The sequence below is a fragment of the Papio anubis genome, chromosome 1 (genome assembly GCF_008728515.1).
Source record: "Papio anubis isolate 15944 chromosome 1, Panubis1.0, whole genome shotgun sequence".
Taxonomy (NCBI): Eukaryota; Metazoa; Chordata; class Mammalia; order Primates; family Cercopithecidae; genus Papio; species Papio anubis.
In genome coordinates this window covers 14,412,213-14,426,250 of record NC_044976.1, presented here as the reverse complement: position 1 = coordinate 14,426,250, position 14,038 = coordinate 14,412,213, and the positions used below count along the sequence as shown (strand labels likewise).

General features: G+C 40.3%; 1 protein-coding gene across 4 annotated transcripts in view; it reads right to left on the bottom strand.

Annotated features, from left to right (window-relative positions):
- SPEN (spen family transcriptional repressor) overlaps positions 1-14,038 on the bottom strand; it is a 99,888-nt gene that overhangs the window by 13,758 nt on the left and 72,092 nt on the right. For all 4 annotated transcript variants that reach the window (XM_031664679.1, XM_031664676.1, XM_031664677.1 and 1 more), the window contains 5 exons: positions 10,787-10,938; positions 7,408-7,533; positions 6,942-7,055; positions 5,477-5,590; positions 4,091-4,191 (listed from right to left, as the gene is read on the bottom strand). In XM_031664679.1, the coding sequence (XP_031520539.1) occupies positions 4,091-4,191; positions 5,477-5,590; positions 6,942-7,055; positions 7,408-7,533; positions 10,787-10,938 (607 nt within the window). The remainder of the gene's footprint in view (positions 1-4,090; positions 4,192-5,476; positions 5,591-6,941; positions 7,056-7,407; positions 7,534-10,786; positions 10,939-14,038) is intronic.

The window sequence follows — 14,038 nt, the reverse complement described above, 5'->3', positions numbered from 1 at the left end:
TTTTTTGAGACAGAGTCTCACTCTGTAGCTCAGGCTGGAGTGCAGTGGCACAATCTCGGCTCACTGCAACTTCCACCTCTGGGGTGTAAGGGATTCTCCTGCCTCACCACCACCCCACCCTACCCCACCCTCACGAGTAGCTGGGAATACAGGCATGCGCCACCACGCTTGGCTAATTTTTTTGTATTTTTGGTAGAGACAGGTTCACTGTGTTGGCCAGGCTGATCTCAAACTTCTGACCTCTGGTGATCTGCCCGCCCCTCCCAAAGTTCTAGGATTACAGACATGAGCCACCATGCCTGGCCTATTGTATGTACTTATATTGAACTTTCTCCATTCAAAGAAAATACTTTATTGTGTATCTATGACATTTGGTTTAACTGGATTCAAGATGATCCTTCCATAGCTCCATGGGAATCAGATTCCTTGTCTAAATACTGACCAGCCAGCTCATAAATAACTGTTACTAGGCATGGACTCAGGCTAATTTAACTCATTACTACCATAAATACATACTTTGGGGATGTATTTTCCACATGAAGGTGAACACATTATATACCTTCTAATATTATAAAGTGAATAAGACACCTAGAATGGTCATTAGTTTACTGCCCATATTAATGGTAGGCTTGAGTCATATTTTAAAAACACAGTATCAAGGTATCTTTTTAATTAAGCAAACTAAAACTACATCTAAAAATATGGGGCAGGCATTGTAGCTTAGGCTTGTAATCCCAGCACTTTGGGAAGCCTGCTTGAGGCCAGGAGTTCAAGACTGACAGGATCAACACAGCGAGACCCCATCTCTACAAAAAAAGAAAATAATAATAATTAATAAAAATTTAAAATGCAGTAACATGAAAAAAAGTTTTGGAGGGCAGAAATATATGTATAAACATTCATGCTGGAGCACTGTTCAGCTTAACAAATATTTATTTTGCTGGGCCCCATGACAACAAAAGAAATAAGCAGTCCTGCCCTCAAAGAATTCAACAGTTTAAGCAGGGACAACACAACTGGCACTTGGACCATGTACGAGGACACTGAGGAACTGCAGAAAGGTTCAGAGAGAACTCTGTTCACAAAATCAAACAGTATCCAAAGTACCATAAGTAGATGTCATCTGAATCACAATGTGACCCTGTAAATTCATCTCAAGAACCACTATGGTAAAGGGTAAGCTCAATACACTAGCAGGTAGGAACCCTAGGTTTATCCCCAGCCTAGGCCCTTAGTGGCCTGTGACCTTATTAGCAAAAGTTCTTTCCATAAAAAGGGTTACATGACACAGTATGTGACGGATCAAATGAAGTACTACTCAGAAAATGGGAAAGCCTTGTGCAAATACAGCTGTTATTTGCATTCCTGAGCTGAATTATCATTAGCATTAAAGCATTTTTTTCATTCATGCATCAACTATTTAGTGAGATAACTTCCATTCTATAGAAGAGGCAAAGATCCTCAAGGTCTACGCAAGAAATGCATTCCATAAGCACTGCCGACTGAAACCACACGGGACAAACCTGGGTCACAGTGAAGTCCCACACCCTCCTGCTTCCTCATGAGGAGATAACCGCCATTTGAGAAGGATAAATAACCATGAGAAAAAACACAGAACAAACCCAAAGCCAGTTAGTTCATCACTAAAAAAAAAAAAACGAGTTCTGGCTGAGCGCAGTGGCTCACGTCTGTAATCCTAGCACTTTGGGAGGCTGAGGCAGACAGATCACCTGAGGTTGGGAGTTTGAGACCAGCCTGACCAACATGAAGAAACCCCGTCTCTACTAAAAATGCAAAATTAGCCAGGTGTGGTGGCGCGTGCCTGTAATTCCAGCTACTCGGGAGCCTGAGGCAGGAGAATCATTTGCACCCGGGAGGCGGAGGTTGTGGTGAGCCAAGATCGCGCCACTGCACTCCAGCCTGGGCAACAAGAGCAAAACTCCATCTCAAAAAAAAAAAAAAAAAAAAAAAATAGGTTTTAAGTAGTAATATACAAAAAGTAACATCCACATTACATTATTCAACCCTTACAAAACTGCTGTTTTAAAATATTTAATGTACACAGAGGATTTTAATGGATTTTCTATGTTTTTAAGTGCAAGTAGGCCTCCGGGATGCTTTCTACTCACATATAGATAATTTCTTGTAAGCATTTACTGTATTAACAATTACTTCTAAGTGCTACTTGGGAAGACAGGATGGAGAAGTTTTTCCTTTCCTGACATAAGACACACACATTCTCTTGCACGTGGCCACACAATTTTACACTCGCTCTCTCTTACACTCACACAACTGAGAAAACAGCCTATCAAGCCTGACTTTCTAGCTAAAGGAGTGTTGATCTCTGAAGCTTTGTAATTTGGATTCTGATCTGGTGAGAAACCATCAAAACCTGACAAGTTTGAGCTTTTGAGAATTTGGCCGTAGGGAGCATTTTTCATTTAAAAAGCACCAAGTAGGCTGGGTACGGTGGCTCACGCCTATAATCCCAGCACTTTGGGAGGCCAAGGAAGGCGGATCACGAGGTCAGCAGTTCAAGACCAGCCTGACCAATATGGTGAAACCCCGTCTCTACTAAAAATACAAAAATTAGCCATGCGTGGTGGCATGCGCCTGTAGTCCCAGCTACTCAGGAGGCTGAGGCAGGAGAATTGCTTGAACCTGGAAGCCAGAGGTTGCAGTGAGCCAAGAAGGCACTCTAGCCTGGGCAACAGAGCAAGACTCCATCGCAAAAAAAAAAAAAAAAAAAAAAGCACCAAGTATTCAATGACTGTTGTACAATATTCCACTAAGAAATGAATTAATATATATTAATACTTGCTATCACTTAAACAAAAATGAAATGGCAAGAAGAGGTAGTAGAAAGGGAATGCATTCAACAGGGCTTGTGGTAGCGCAACCCTGACTTGGCTCATCTTGCCATGCAGCCCTTTTCATACTTTGAACTCAAGTGTCTAAAGGCGTTTTTCACACAAACTTTTTGTCTAACATGTATGTACGGGGTGGAGACCTAGTGGGAACATTCCAGAAAACTTAATCAGAGGCATGTCTGGAAAAACAGCTTGATCATATGGACCAAATTTCCATTTTCAGAAGTAATCAGCTATTGAAGATCTGGTGACATAATATCTTAAGATGTTTTACTATATTTCAGTCTTTACTATATTCTTTACTATATTTCAGCAGAAAAAGGTATTAAATACTACATAACCATAACTGAAAGTATTAACAAGGGGAAATCAGGTTTGCTCTGCACATTGCCACAGTTGCCAGTTTACGTGTGGTTTGGCTTATTGATTCACTTTGAATATTTAAGAGATTCAACTTTAAAATAAAGCTCTTGATATTCTTTTGGAAGTTTTTGTTTGTTTTAGTTAAATGTATGAGCACATGTGTGGTGACAACCTGGATGTTGTCATTACTAAATATGTAGCCATTTAACAGTTTATAATGCACTCTAACATATATTAATACAGTTACTTTAAGAAGTAACTGTAAGCGAGATGATTTGTATTTATGATTAATGGCACATAAAGCAGACCAGGTGCGGTGGCTCACACCTGTAATCCCAGTGCTTTGGGAGGCCAAGGCAGGCAGATCACTTGAGCCCAGGAGTTTAAGACCAGCCTGGACAACATGGAGAAACCCCATCTCTACAAAAATTACTCCAGCGTGGTGGCAAGTGTCTGTAGTCCCAGCTACTCAAGAAGATGACGTGGGAGGATCACTTGAGCCTATGAGGCAGAGATTGCAGTGAGCCATGATCATGTCACTGCACTCCAGTCTGGGTGACAGAGTGAGACCCTGTCTCAAAAAAAAAAAAAAAAAGTACATTATCACCTGGCAAAACAGTAACTCAAGCTCTAGGAGCATTCAGTGAGAAATCCAGACAGGTTGCTCCAAACCCATAGGAATCACCTGAAAACTGAATTCACAAAAATAAACCTGTGTTTCCATATGAAGTGATAAAAGAGAAGCGTTCTCTATTCTAGAATATAAAAGGAGGGTAAAGAGTGAAAAATAAAATTTAATGCCATCTTAAGTTTCTGTATTAAAACTCAAGCTACACTGATAAGTTTAAAACACATACCTTCTTTCGGCTAACATTTCATAAAAGTCTCTGATGTCTTGACCAGATTTCTCCATGCAGTGATAAAAAGCCAGCTGACTTTCCCGATTTGCAAAATCCACCTTTAAAAAAAAAAAAAAAAAAAAGAGGTGTTTGATGCAAGTTTCGAATTTTAATGATGGAAAAATGTTACCAAATTTGAAAATTCTTCACAACATAGCCCTTCTGAGAAAATGTCAGGAAACAGCAATGTATCTCAGGTAAAACAGTCCTCATCACTGAAACTATATTTTATTAACCTGAAATCTCTCAAATTCTGTATAAATCGTGATAAAGGAATGAAATTTATAAAGTTTCAAATCCAATCGTGGAGTGAAAAAAGCAAAATGGAAAACTGAAATGGCAATTAAGTAATCAGATCAACTAAATCCAGCAATCTCTGTTGCCAAAACTACAGTTAGAATATAAAACAAAATATGGATGAACATTTTAAACTTTACTCACAGCTGGGCCTCAAAGTTATTCAAGCATATGATGTCCATCAGCTATCAATTATCTTATCATCTTATTTTTAAAATACTTCTTTCAACCTAACAACCATAGTTATTAAGTGCATAAATTCCTTCAAACTACCATGAACACAAGTTTTTAAATACATACACTGGACATAAAATTATGCTTTCAGTGGCTACCCACTCTTCAGGGGAGTAGGAAAGGAAAGAAAGACGTTCAGGATGCCGGACTGATACTATGAGGCCCTGGGTGTCAGACACCCATGGGTGACTGTGGTTGAGCCTGCGTTGAGAGTGTCTGTGTGAGTATCAGCACCCAGACACTGAGAGGCGCACTTCTTTGAATGAGAGGATTTTTAGGGAAGGATCTGTGGCTAATGGTTTAAAGATGCTGTGCCCACAAGTAGCTGAGCATAAAATTGTAATATTCCCCTTAAACACTAATGATAAAGCATACATGTCCTGTAAGCCACTCCCCTGGCTGGAGGGCTGGCAGTCTATAAAATGCTAGTTACTAACGGCATGAGATTTTTTTTTTTTTTTTTTTGGGAGATGGAGTCTCACTCTGTCACCCAGGCTGGAGTGCAATGGCATGATCTTGGCTCACTGCAACCTCCACCTCCTGGGTTCAAGCAATTCTCCTGCCTCAGCCTCCCAAGAAACTGGGATTAACAAGCATGCACCACCACGCCCGGCTAATTTTTTTTGTATTTTTAGTAGAGATAGGGTTTCAACATGTTCATCAGGCTGGTCTCGAACTCCTGACCTCCGGTGATCCACCCACCTTGGCCTCCCAAAATGCTGGGATTACAGGCATGAGCCACCATGCCAGGCCCAAGAGGGTGAGATTTAAATAGGACTTTGTTTTGCTTCTGTTTAAAGTTATTCTGCACACCTTAATTTTATTACCACCGATTTTTCTCCCTTTGGTCTCTTTTACAGCTGCTTGTGCATATTCAATTTCATTGTAGAGAACCAGGGCCATGCCTTTTAAGCGGTCAAACACCACCTGTAAAACAAACAAACAAACAAGAAAGAAATAAGAGCCTCATCCACTGGACTTAGTGTCAGTCCCAACAAAATCCTAAGTCACAAGGACACTGATGAGAAAATATATATTTTTATATATTTTATTCTATTTTAAAAAAAAGTGTGATGCACATTGTAGAATACAAAATGAGAATGTGCAGGGACAGTTTAGAATCATAGATATTATGGCTTGAGATATTATGCCTTTATTTTGTTTTTCTGTATTTTACTTTGTTTTCTATGTTTACAAACCACTATATTGTATTTCAGTAAGCATTCGTCTTGTTTTGGCTGAAAACAAAAAAGCAAAACCAACAACAACAAAAAACACCCTTGAAAGGAAGGAAAAATTAAGAGTAACAAAGATTTTCTGTGAATTTTGGCTACAAGTAGCACAACTGTCTTAAGTCTGTGGATTTTTTTATATAGGCAATCTTTAAGATGTGTATTTTTCTAAACAACAAAACCTACATTTAAAAGTATTTTCTGCCAGGAACAGTGGCTGTAATCCCAGCACTTTGGGAGGCCGAGGCAGATGGATCACTTGAGGTCAGGAGTTTGAGACCAGCCTGGCCAACATGGCAAAACCCCATCTCTACTAAAAATACAAAATTAGCCAGGCGTGGTGGCACACACCTGTAATCTCAGCTATTCAAGAGGCTGAGGCTAGAGAATCGCTTGAACCTGGGAGGCGGAGGTTGCAGTGAGCTGAGATCCCGCCGCTGTACTCTAGCCTGGGTGACAGAGTGAGACTCTGACTCAATTAAAAAAAAAATAAATTAAAAAAAAAATAAAGTATTGTCAAGGCTATACAATATACCTACCACAGAGTAAACACAGTTTTAAGGAACCAAGGCTTTACCTTCACACACTGAATTGGGTCTAGAGACCCTTTTCCTGTTGCTTATGGATGTATTACATAAAAAACATTGGTTAGATGAATATTCTGTTGTGTGAACTTCCGCTCATTTAAAAAAGTCTAATTACCTATTTAGTGTAAATGTGAACAACTATACAATTAGACTATCTAATTTTAATGTAAGATAAAATTATAAAAATCCCTAAGCAACATTTCTATTTCATTCTATTTAACTATACTATGAGAATAGTTTCAAAATTAATCACCTTGGCTGGTTCAAAATAGTTTTTCAAAATACTCACAACTTAAGGCAACAGATGCAAATGCCCTTACTGACCAAATCTTAGCAAACATAATTTCAATGTGCTAGTAATTAAAGAAAAAGGCAACGCTAGCAATTGAGACTGAAGGGAGAGAACACCAAGATGAGGGAGTCAGAAGTCTGAACCACACACCAAAACCTCCCGCCTACCTTCACCACAGGCCCGTATCGGCAGAAATGTCGTGTTAAATACTGATCTGACACATTCGAAGAAAGCCCATCTAGCCACACGCAGTTTGTAGGCATGCTCTTTCCAAAACCCAGCTGAATACAAAAAGCAAAATTTCTATTAGTAAAGTTCACAATTACTGTTCAATTACAGAATTCTGAGAAAACTGGTTTTCTATAGGAATCTTATCAAATCAACATCTCAAGTGGGAACCATCTGGTTAAAATTAAATTGAAATTTACAAAAAAGCAATCCTGCCTGGCTGATCAAGTGTTAATCAGATTATAGTATATAATAGGATAGGAATGCAAAGAAGTATATCACTTTTATGGTTATCTGTCTTACTGGGATCTTAAATACTAAGGCATATGCAAAAAAAAAAACCCTTCAAATCTTAAAAAACAAAGCAAATCATAACAGCACAATAATTTATGCAAATTCACTTACCTTGAGGCGATTATTTCCAAGATATTCCCCATCCATCTTCTTAATAGCTTTACAAACACTAGCAATATCACAGTATTGCAGAAACGCATACTGAGGAACTCCATTTACTTTCTTAATGTCAATATCCTGAAAAAAAACAATGAATACAACTTACCAATATGTCCAAGAAAATAAATTAGAACGAATCAAGTCCATGTAGGGTATTTATTTCTCAAAAAAGTTATATTCTCAGTCATCATTTACTTAGTTAAAAAAATTGTACACCTTAATACAATAGTAAGTTAGTAGTCTGCTGTAAAACACATAGCATTTGTTGTCACAAACCATGAAATCCGTCCCAGGTGAAGCTCTCTGCAGAGGAACAACAGCATTCCAATTCAAAATTCAAAATTTAAAATCCCTATTAACAGCATTAAGAGAAACTTAATGATAATAAAGAAAAGGCAGGCTATTTAATGAAGTCCTAAGAAATAATTCCCTTCTGTAATATCTAAAATTGTTATTAGGGGCCAGGCTATTTAAAATATGATATCTGGGTGGGCATGGTGGCTCACGCCTGTAACCCCAGCACTTTGGGAGGTGGAGGCGGGCGGATCACTTGAGGTCAGGAGTTTGACACCCACCTGGCCATCACAGTGAAACCCTGTCTCTACTAAAAATAAAAAATTAGCCAGGCATGATGGCACGTGCCTGTAATCCCAGCTATTCTGAAGGCTGAGGCAGGAGAATCGCTTGAACCCAGGAGGCAGAGGTTGCATTGAACCAAGATCGCACCATTGCACAGGTGACAAAAGTGAAACTCTGTCTCAAAAATAAATAAATAAAATGTGATATCTGAGATTAATACATCTTTGTTCTTTAACCTTTAAAATTAAAAGACAAATAAATAAATAACAGATAACTGTCTAAAGACAAAAGGAGCTGGAGCCCACATAGGCTACTGAATTCCACACCACCCATCTAGGTAGGCAGTAGAACTGCAATTAAGAGTATATGCTACTCCCACAAAACCAAAAGAATTTGGCAAATCAAAATAATTGAAAATGAGGTCATCCATTTCTCCATCAGCCAAGAAGGACGTTGGGGTGAGGCTGACATACCTATCAAGGACAATAAAACTAACTACCAGGGCTTCCAGTGCTTTGATGAAACCTCAGATGTGTGAGTTTCTGGCCAAGAATCTGTAATATCATATTGTTGGAGCATTAATTGGGGGTTGCGGTTCTCTATAAGTTTGCTGTGGCTGAACCAAGAAAGCAGGCATGTGCAGATTTCTACAGAAGTTACGATTCTATGAAAGATTTTGAGGAGATAAGAAAGGCTGATATCTTACAGAATGATATATCCCAGCCCGGGTGTGGTGGCTCACACATGTAATCCCACCACTTTAGGAGGCCAAGGCAGGCAGATCACCTGAGGTGAAGAGTTCAAGACCAGTCTGGCCAACATGGTGAAACCCCGTCTCTACTGAAAAATACAAAAATTAGGCCGGGTGTGGTGGCTCATACCTGTAATCCCAGCACTTTGGAAGGCCAAGGCGGTGGGATCACCTGAGGTCAGGAGTTCGAGACCAGCCTGACTAATATGGTGAAACCTCGTCTCTATAAAAAATACAAAATATTAGCTGGGTGTGGTGGCATGCGCCTGTAATCCCAGCTACTCCAGAGGCTGAGACAGGAGAATTGCTTGAACTCGGGAGGCGGAGTTTGCAGTGAACCAAAATTGTGCTATTGCACTTCAGCCTGGGCAACAAAAGCCAAATTCTGTCTCAAAAAAAAAAAAAAAAGCAAAAATTAGCTGGGCGTGGTGGTGGGCGCCTGTAATCCCAGCTACTCAGGAGACTGAGGCAGGAGAATCGCTTGAACCCAGGAGGCAGAGGTTGCAGTGAGCCAAGATCGCGCCACTGCACTCCAGCCTGGGTTACAAGAGTGAAACTCTGTCTAAAAAAATAATAACAGTATATCCCAAGATTACAAAGCTGTGACCAAAGTATTTGCATTTTTAAACTGACTCCAATTTTGAGTCATAAAGGAACAGAAAACTTCTTGTACCCCTTAATCTAACAATGACTTGCGTAATAAATGATTCAAATTAAAACTTCCTAATAAAACTGAACTGCTAACAGACGACATCCATATTCTAGCAATCCCCAAGGCATTTCTGATGTGCACTGTGATCACAAAACAATCATACGCTAATTTGCTGCTTCTGTTTTTGGAGACAGGGTCTCACTCTGTCACCCAGGCTGGAGTACAGTGGCATGATCTCGGCTCACCACAGCCTCTGCTTTCTGGGCGCAAGTGGTTCTCCAGCCTCAGCCTCCTGAGTAGCTGGGACTACTGAAGCAAGCCACCAACGCCGAGCTAATTTTTGTCTTTTTGTAGAGACAGGGTCTCGCCATGTTGCCCAGGCTGGTCTTAAAGTTCTGAGCTCAAAGTGATCTGCCTACCTCACCCTCCCAAAGTGCTAGGATTATAGGCGTGAGCCACCATGCTCAGCCTGCTGCTTCATTTTTACAAATATTTTTCTCTTCCAGATTTTACTTTCAATCCACAGGACTAGAGATGGCATTAAAACAGAACCCAGGCCGGGTGCGGTGGCTCAAGCCTGTAATCCCAGCACTTTGGGAGGCCGAGACGGGCGGATCACGAGGTCAGGAGATTGAGACCATGCTGGCTAACACGGTGAAACCCCGTCTCTACTAAAAAAAATACAAAAAATTAGCCGGGCGAGGTGGCGGGCGCCTGTAGTTCCAGCTACTTGGGAGGCTGAGGCAGGAGAATGGCGTGAACCCAGGAGGCGGAGCTTGCAGTGAGCTGAGATCTGACCACTGCACTCCAGCCTGGGTGACAGAGTGAGACTCCATCTCAAAAAAAAAAAAAAAAAAAAACACCAGAACCCAAAGAACAAAGACAAAAATTGGGTAAGAATCAGTCTGGGCAACACGGCAAAACACCACCTCTACAAAAAACCACGAAAATTAGCTGGGCATGGTGGGACACGTCTGTAAGTCCCAGCTACTCAGGAGACTGAGAGGTGGGAGGATCACTTGAGCCCAGGAAGTTGAGGCTGCCTTGAGTCGTAATCATGACACTGCACTCCACACTGGGAGACAGAGTGATACACTGTCTCAAAAAAAAAAAAAAGAGAGAAATAAGAAATTATGTATGTGTAAACAAAGGACATATATTACATTTTTACACACATATATAGAACCATACCCAATGGGTTTCTCTGGATTATCTTTTAGCAAGAGCTAAAAGCACACAGCAATATTCATTACACCATTAAACATCACCTTTCCAAATATAATCTGTACTATATGCTTTATGTGTTATGACAAAGACCTAAAATTGTTTTCATAGTAAAAGCAACATACCACAATTTCTCCAAAGCGTTGGAAGATGTTGCGAAGGTCATGGTAAGTAGTGGTTTTTTCAAGGTTGCCAATAAAGAGAGTTCTTGTTGCTTTGGGGTGAAATTCATCTATCCTTTCATCCAAGGGGCGAAATTCATTTTCACTTTCCGTTTCTGTAAGTGGAATGGGGGCCGAGTAAAAAGAAAAGAGGGTATTTTAATGCATATTTATATATTATGGAAAAAAATCTACATTTAAAAAACAAAATGTCTGAAATAATAGGCTTGAATACTCACACAAACTGAAATACCATAAACACCTTCAGAAATAGCCACCCCTTATTAACTCTAAAGCAAAAAAGGAATACAAAGGCTAAAGAAACATTTTTTTAAAAATTAAGGCTAAAGTAACACTTTGTTTAACCTTTAAAATTAAAAAATAAACTGATTTAAATCTGCTAAATTAGCTGGGAATGGTGGCTCATGCCTGTAATTCCAGCACTTTAAGATGCCAAGGTGGGAGGATCGCTTGAGCCCCCAAGTTTGAGACTAGCCTGGGCAACATGTTGAAACCTCATCTCTACCAAAAAAAAAAAAAAAAAATTAGCCAGGTATGGTGGCGCACGTCTGTATTCTCAGCTACTCGGGAGGCTGAGGTGGGAGAATAGCATGAGCATGAGAAGTTGAGGCAGCAGTGAACTGTGATCATGCCACTGCACTCTAGCCTGGGTGATGAGAGAACCTGTCTCAAAAATAAAATAGAAAAAATAAAGCAGATATCTTTGCTAAGGTGATCTGTTGTCGTTTTTGGGGCAGAGTCTCGCTCTGCCACCCAGACTGGAGTGTACTGGAACGATCATGGCTCACAGGAGCCTCAACCTCCCAGGCTCAAGCAATCCTCCAACCTCAGCCTCCTAAGTAGTTGGGACCACCGGTGCATGCCATCATGCCTCGCTAGTTTTTTTCCCCCCCACGCCATAGAGATAAGGACTCACTTTGTTGCCCAGGCTGGTCTCAAGCGATCCTCCTGCCTCAGCCTCCCAAAGTGCTGGGATTACAGGCGTGAGCCACTGCACTTGGCCTGATTTGTTTTAAAAATAATCACTGACACGGAAATAGATTTTAAACCCCAGCAAAAAAGGTAATTAATTATTTGAGCCTAATCCTAATTTCCAAAATTACATAGCAGGCTCTCAATTTGGAGTATAAAACTACACTCTGAAATAGATACAAAAACTCAGCTGAAAATAGTCCACCTTCATTGTTTAATTTCATTTACTTTTCAACATTTTACAAGATATTTAGCATTTCGCCCCTCTCATACTAACACAATAAATCAACTGTCTAAATGCAGAAATTTTAGATATAAGAGTAACTATGAAAACTGATTAAAGCAGTATGTTTTAAATATCTTTTGATATTGCATGGTCCCCAATGACAAACGGAAAGAGGTTAAGTGATTGTTACGACTTCTTTTCTTTTCTTTTTTTTTTTTGAGACGGAGTTTCATTCTTGTCGCCCAGGCTGGAGTGCAATGGAGCAATCTCAGCCCACTGCAATCTCTGCCTCCTGGATTCAAGCAATTCTCCTGCCTCAGCCTTCCAAGTAGCTGGGATTACAGGCGCCCACCACCACGCCTGGCTAATTTTTTGTATTTTTAGTAGAGACGGGGTTTCGCCATGTTGGGCACGCTAGTCTCGAACTCCTGATCTCAGGTGATCCACCCGCCTCAGCCTCCCAAAGTGCTGGGATTACAGGTGTGAGACACCACATCCGGCCTCTATTTTTTTATGATCAAAAGCCCTGGCTTAACTTGTAATTTATCATAGCCTTTCTCTGAACCTCCATTTATAAACTTGGTCTAAGGCAGGAACACTCAAGGTTTTGTAGATAACAATTATAGGAAACTACTGTGTGTTCTTTTTTCTTAATGTAAAACAAAGCCATCCAAAAAATTAATATTTAATCAATTTTACTGAAATGAAGCATTTAGGGTCAGCCATTGAACATTACTGATAATGTCAACGACACTGGTATTTTTAAAACTCAATTTCAGGGACCTTAAGTCAGAATACATCTCACTTCTGAGTCCAGACTGATGGCTCCAACGGTAGCTCAATTAATCTTACCACTTTCATCAATCAGACTATGATGTACTTTCACAAACTCAGGTGGACCCAGAAACTGCCCAGGGGTCATAATAGCTGTCTCCATATATTCTGCATATGTCAAAGGAATATATCTCATTTTAAGCTCAATTTGGTCTTCATTTAAATGTGGGCAGACATTTGAGAATATTTCAAAAAATTCAGATAGAATATTGAGGTTTGTGCTCCGAAAGGCAGAATCACAAGAGGAAAGCATGATTTGCAACTATTAAAATCTGTAACGGCTTCATTCCCACCAAATGGCCTGGTACATTTACTTTCTTTCTTTCTCCCCCTTGGAGACAGGGTCTTGCTCTGTTGCCCAGGCTGGAGTGCAGTGGTGGGATCATAGCTTACTGCAGCCTCAAACTCCTGGGCTTAAGCAATCCTCCCACCTCAGCCTCCCAAGTATCTGGGACTACAGGGCCTGGTTTTTTATTTTTTGTAGAGATGGGGTCTCACTTTGTGGCCCAGGCTCATCTCAAACTCCTGGGCTCAAGCGATCCTCCTGCCTCAGCCTCCCAGTGTTTATAGGCATGAGCTTGGTCAGGCATGGTGGCTCATGCCTATAATCCTAGCACTTTGGGAGGCCAAGACAGGAGGATCGCTTGAGCCCAGGAGGCCGAGGTTTTGGTGAGCTATGATTATGACACTACACTCCAGCCTGGGTGGCAACAGAGTGAGACCCTGTCTCCAATCAATCAATCAATCAATCAAGGTGTGAGCCACCACGCTCAGCAGTAAATTTTCAAGATCGGAAATTCAGTTAGCAAAAGAGGGAAAAAAAAAAGTTTTTCACATGTAGTCCACTTAACCTTCACAACCAGTCAAAGTCTTAATGTCCACACACATTTGGGAAAAAATTTCTGGAACCTGTAATTTAATGTTTAGGGGATTGTAATGCAATGTATGGGAAAAGAAATCTTAGAGGCCACCAAGCGGTCTATATGCAAAGTTAGGTTTCTTGGATTTGGATCTTTGAAAATAATCCTTGACCTAAGCAATCAGCTTAATACATTTCAATATAACATTCATGATTTAACCATCTGACAGTAAAATTCCAACTAAGTCTCCATACTCAAAATTCAACTGCTTTCACATATCCCATTTAACTGGTATTTAATGTT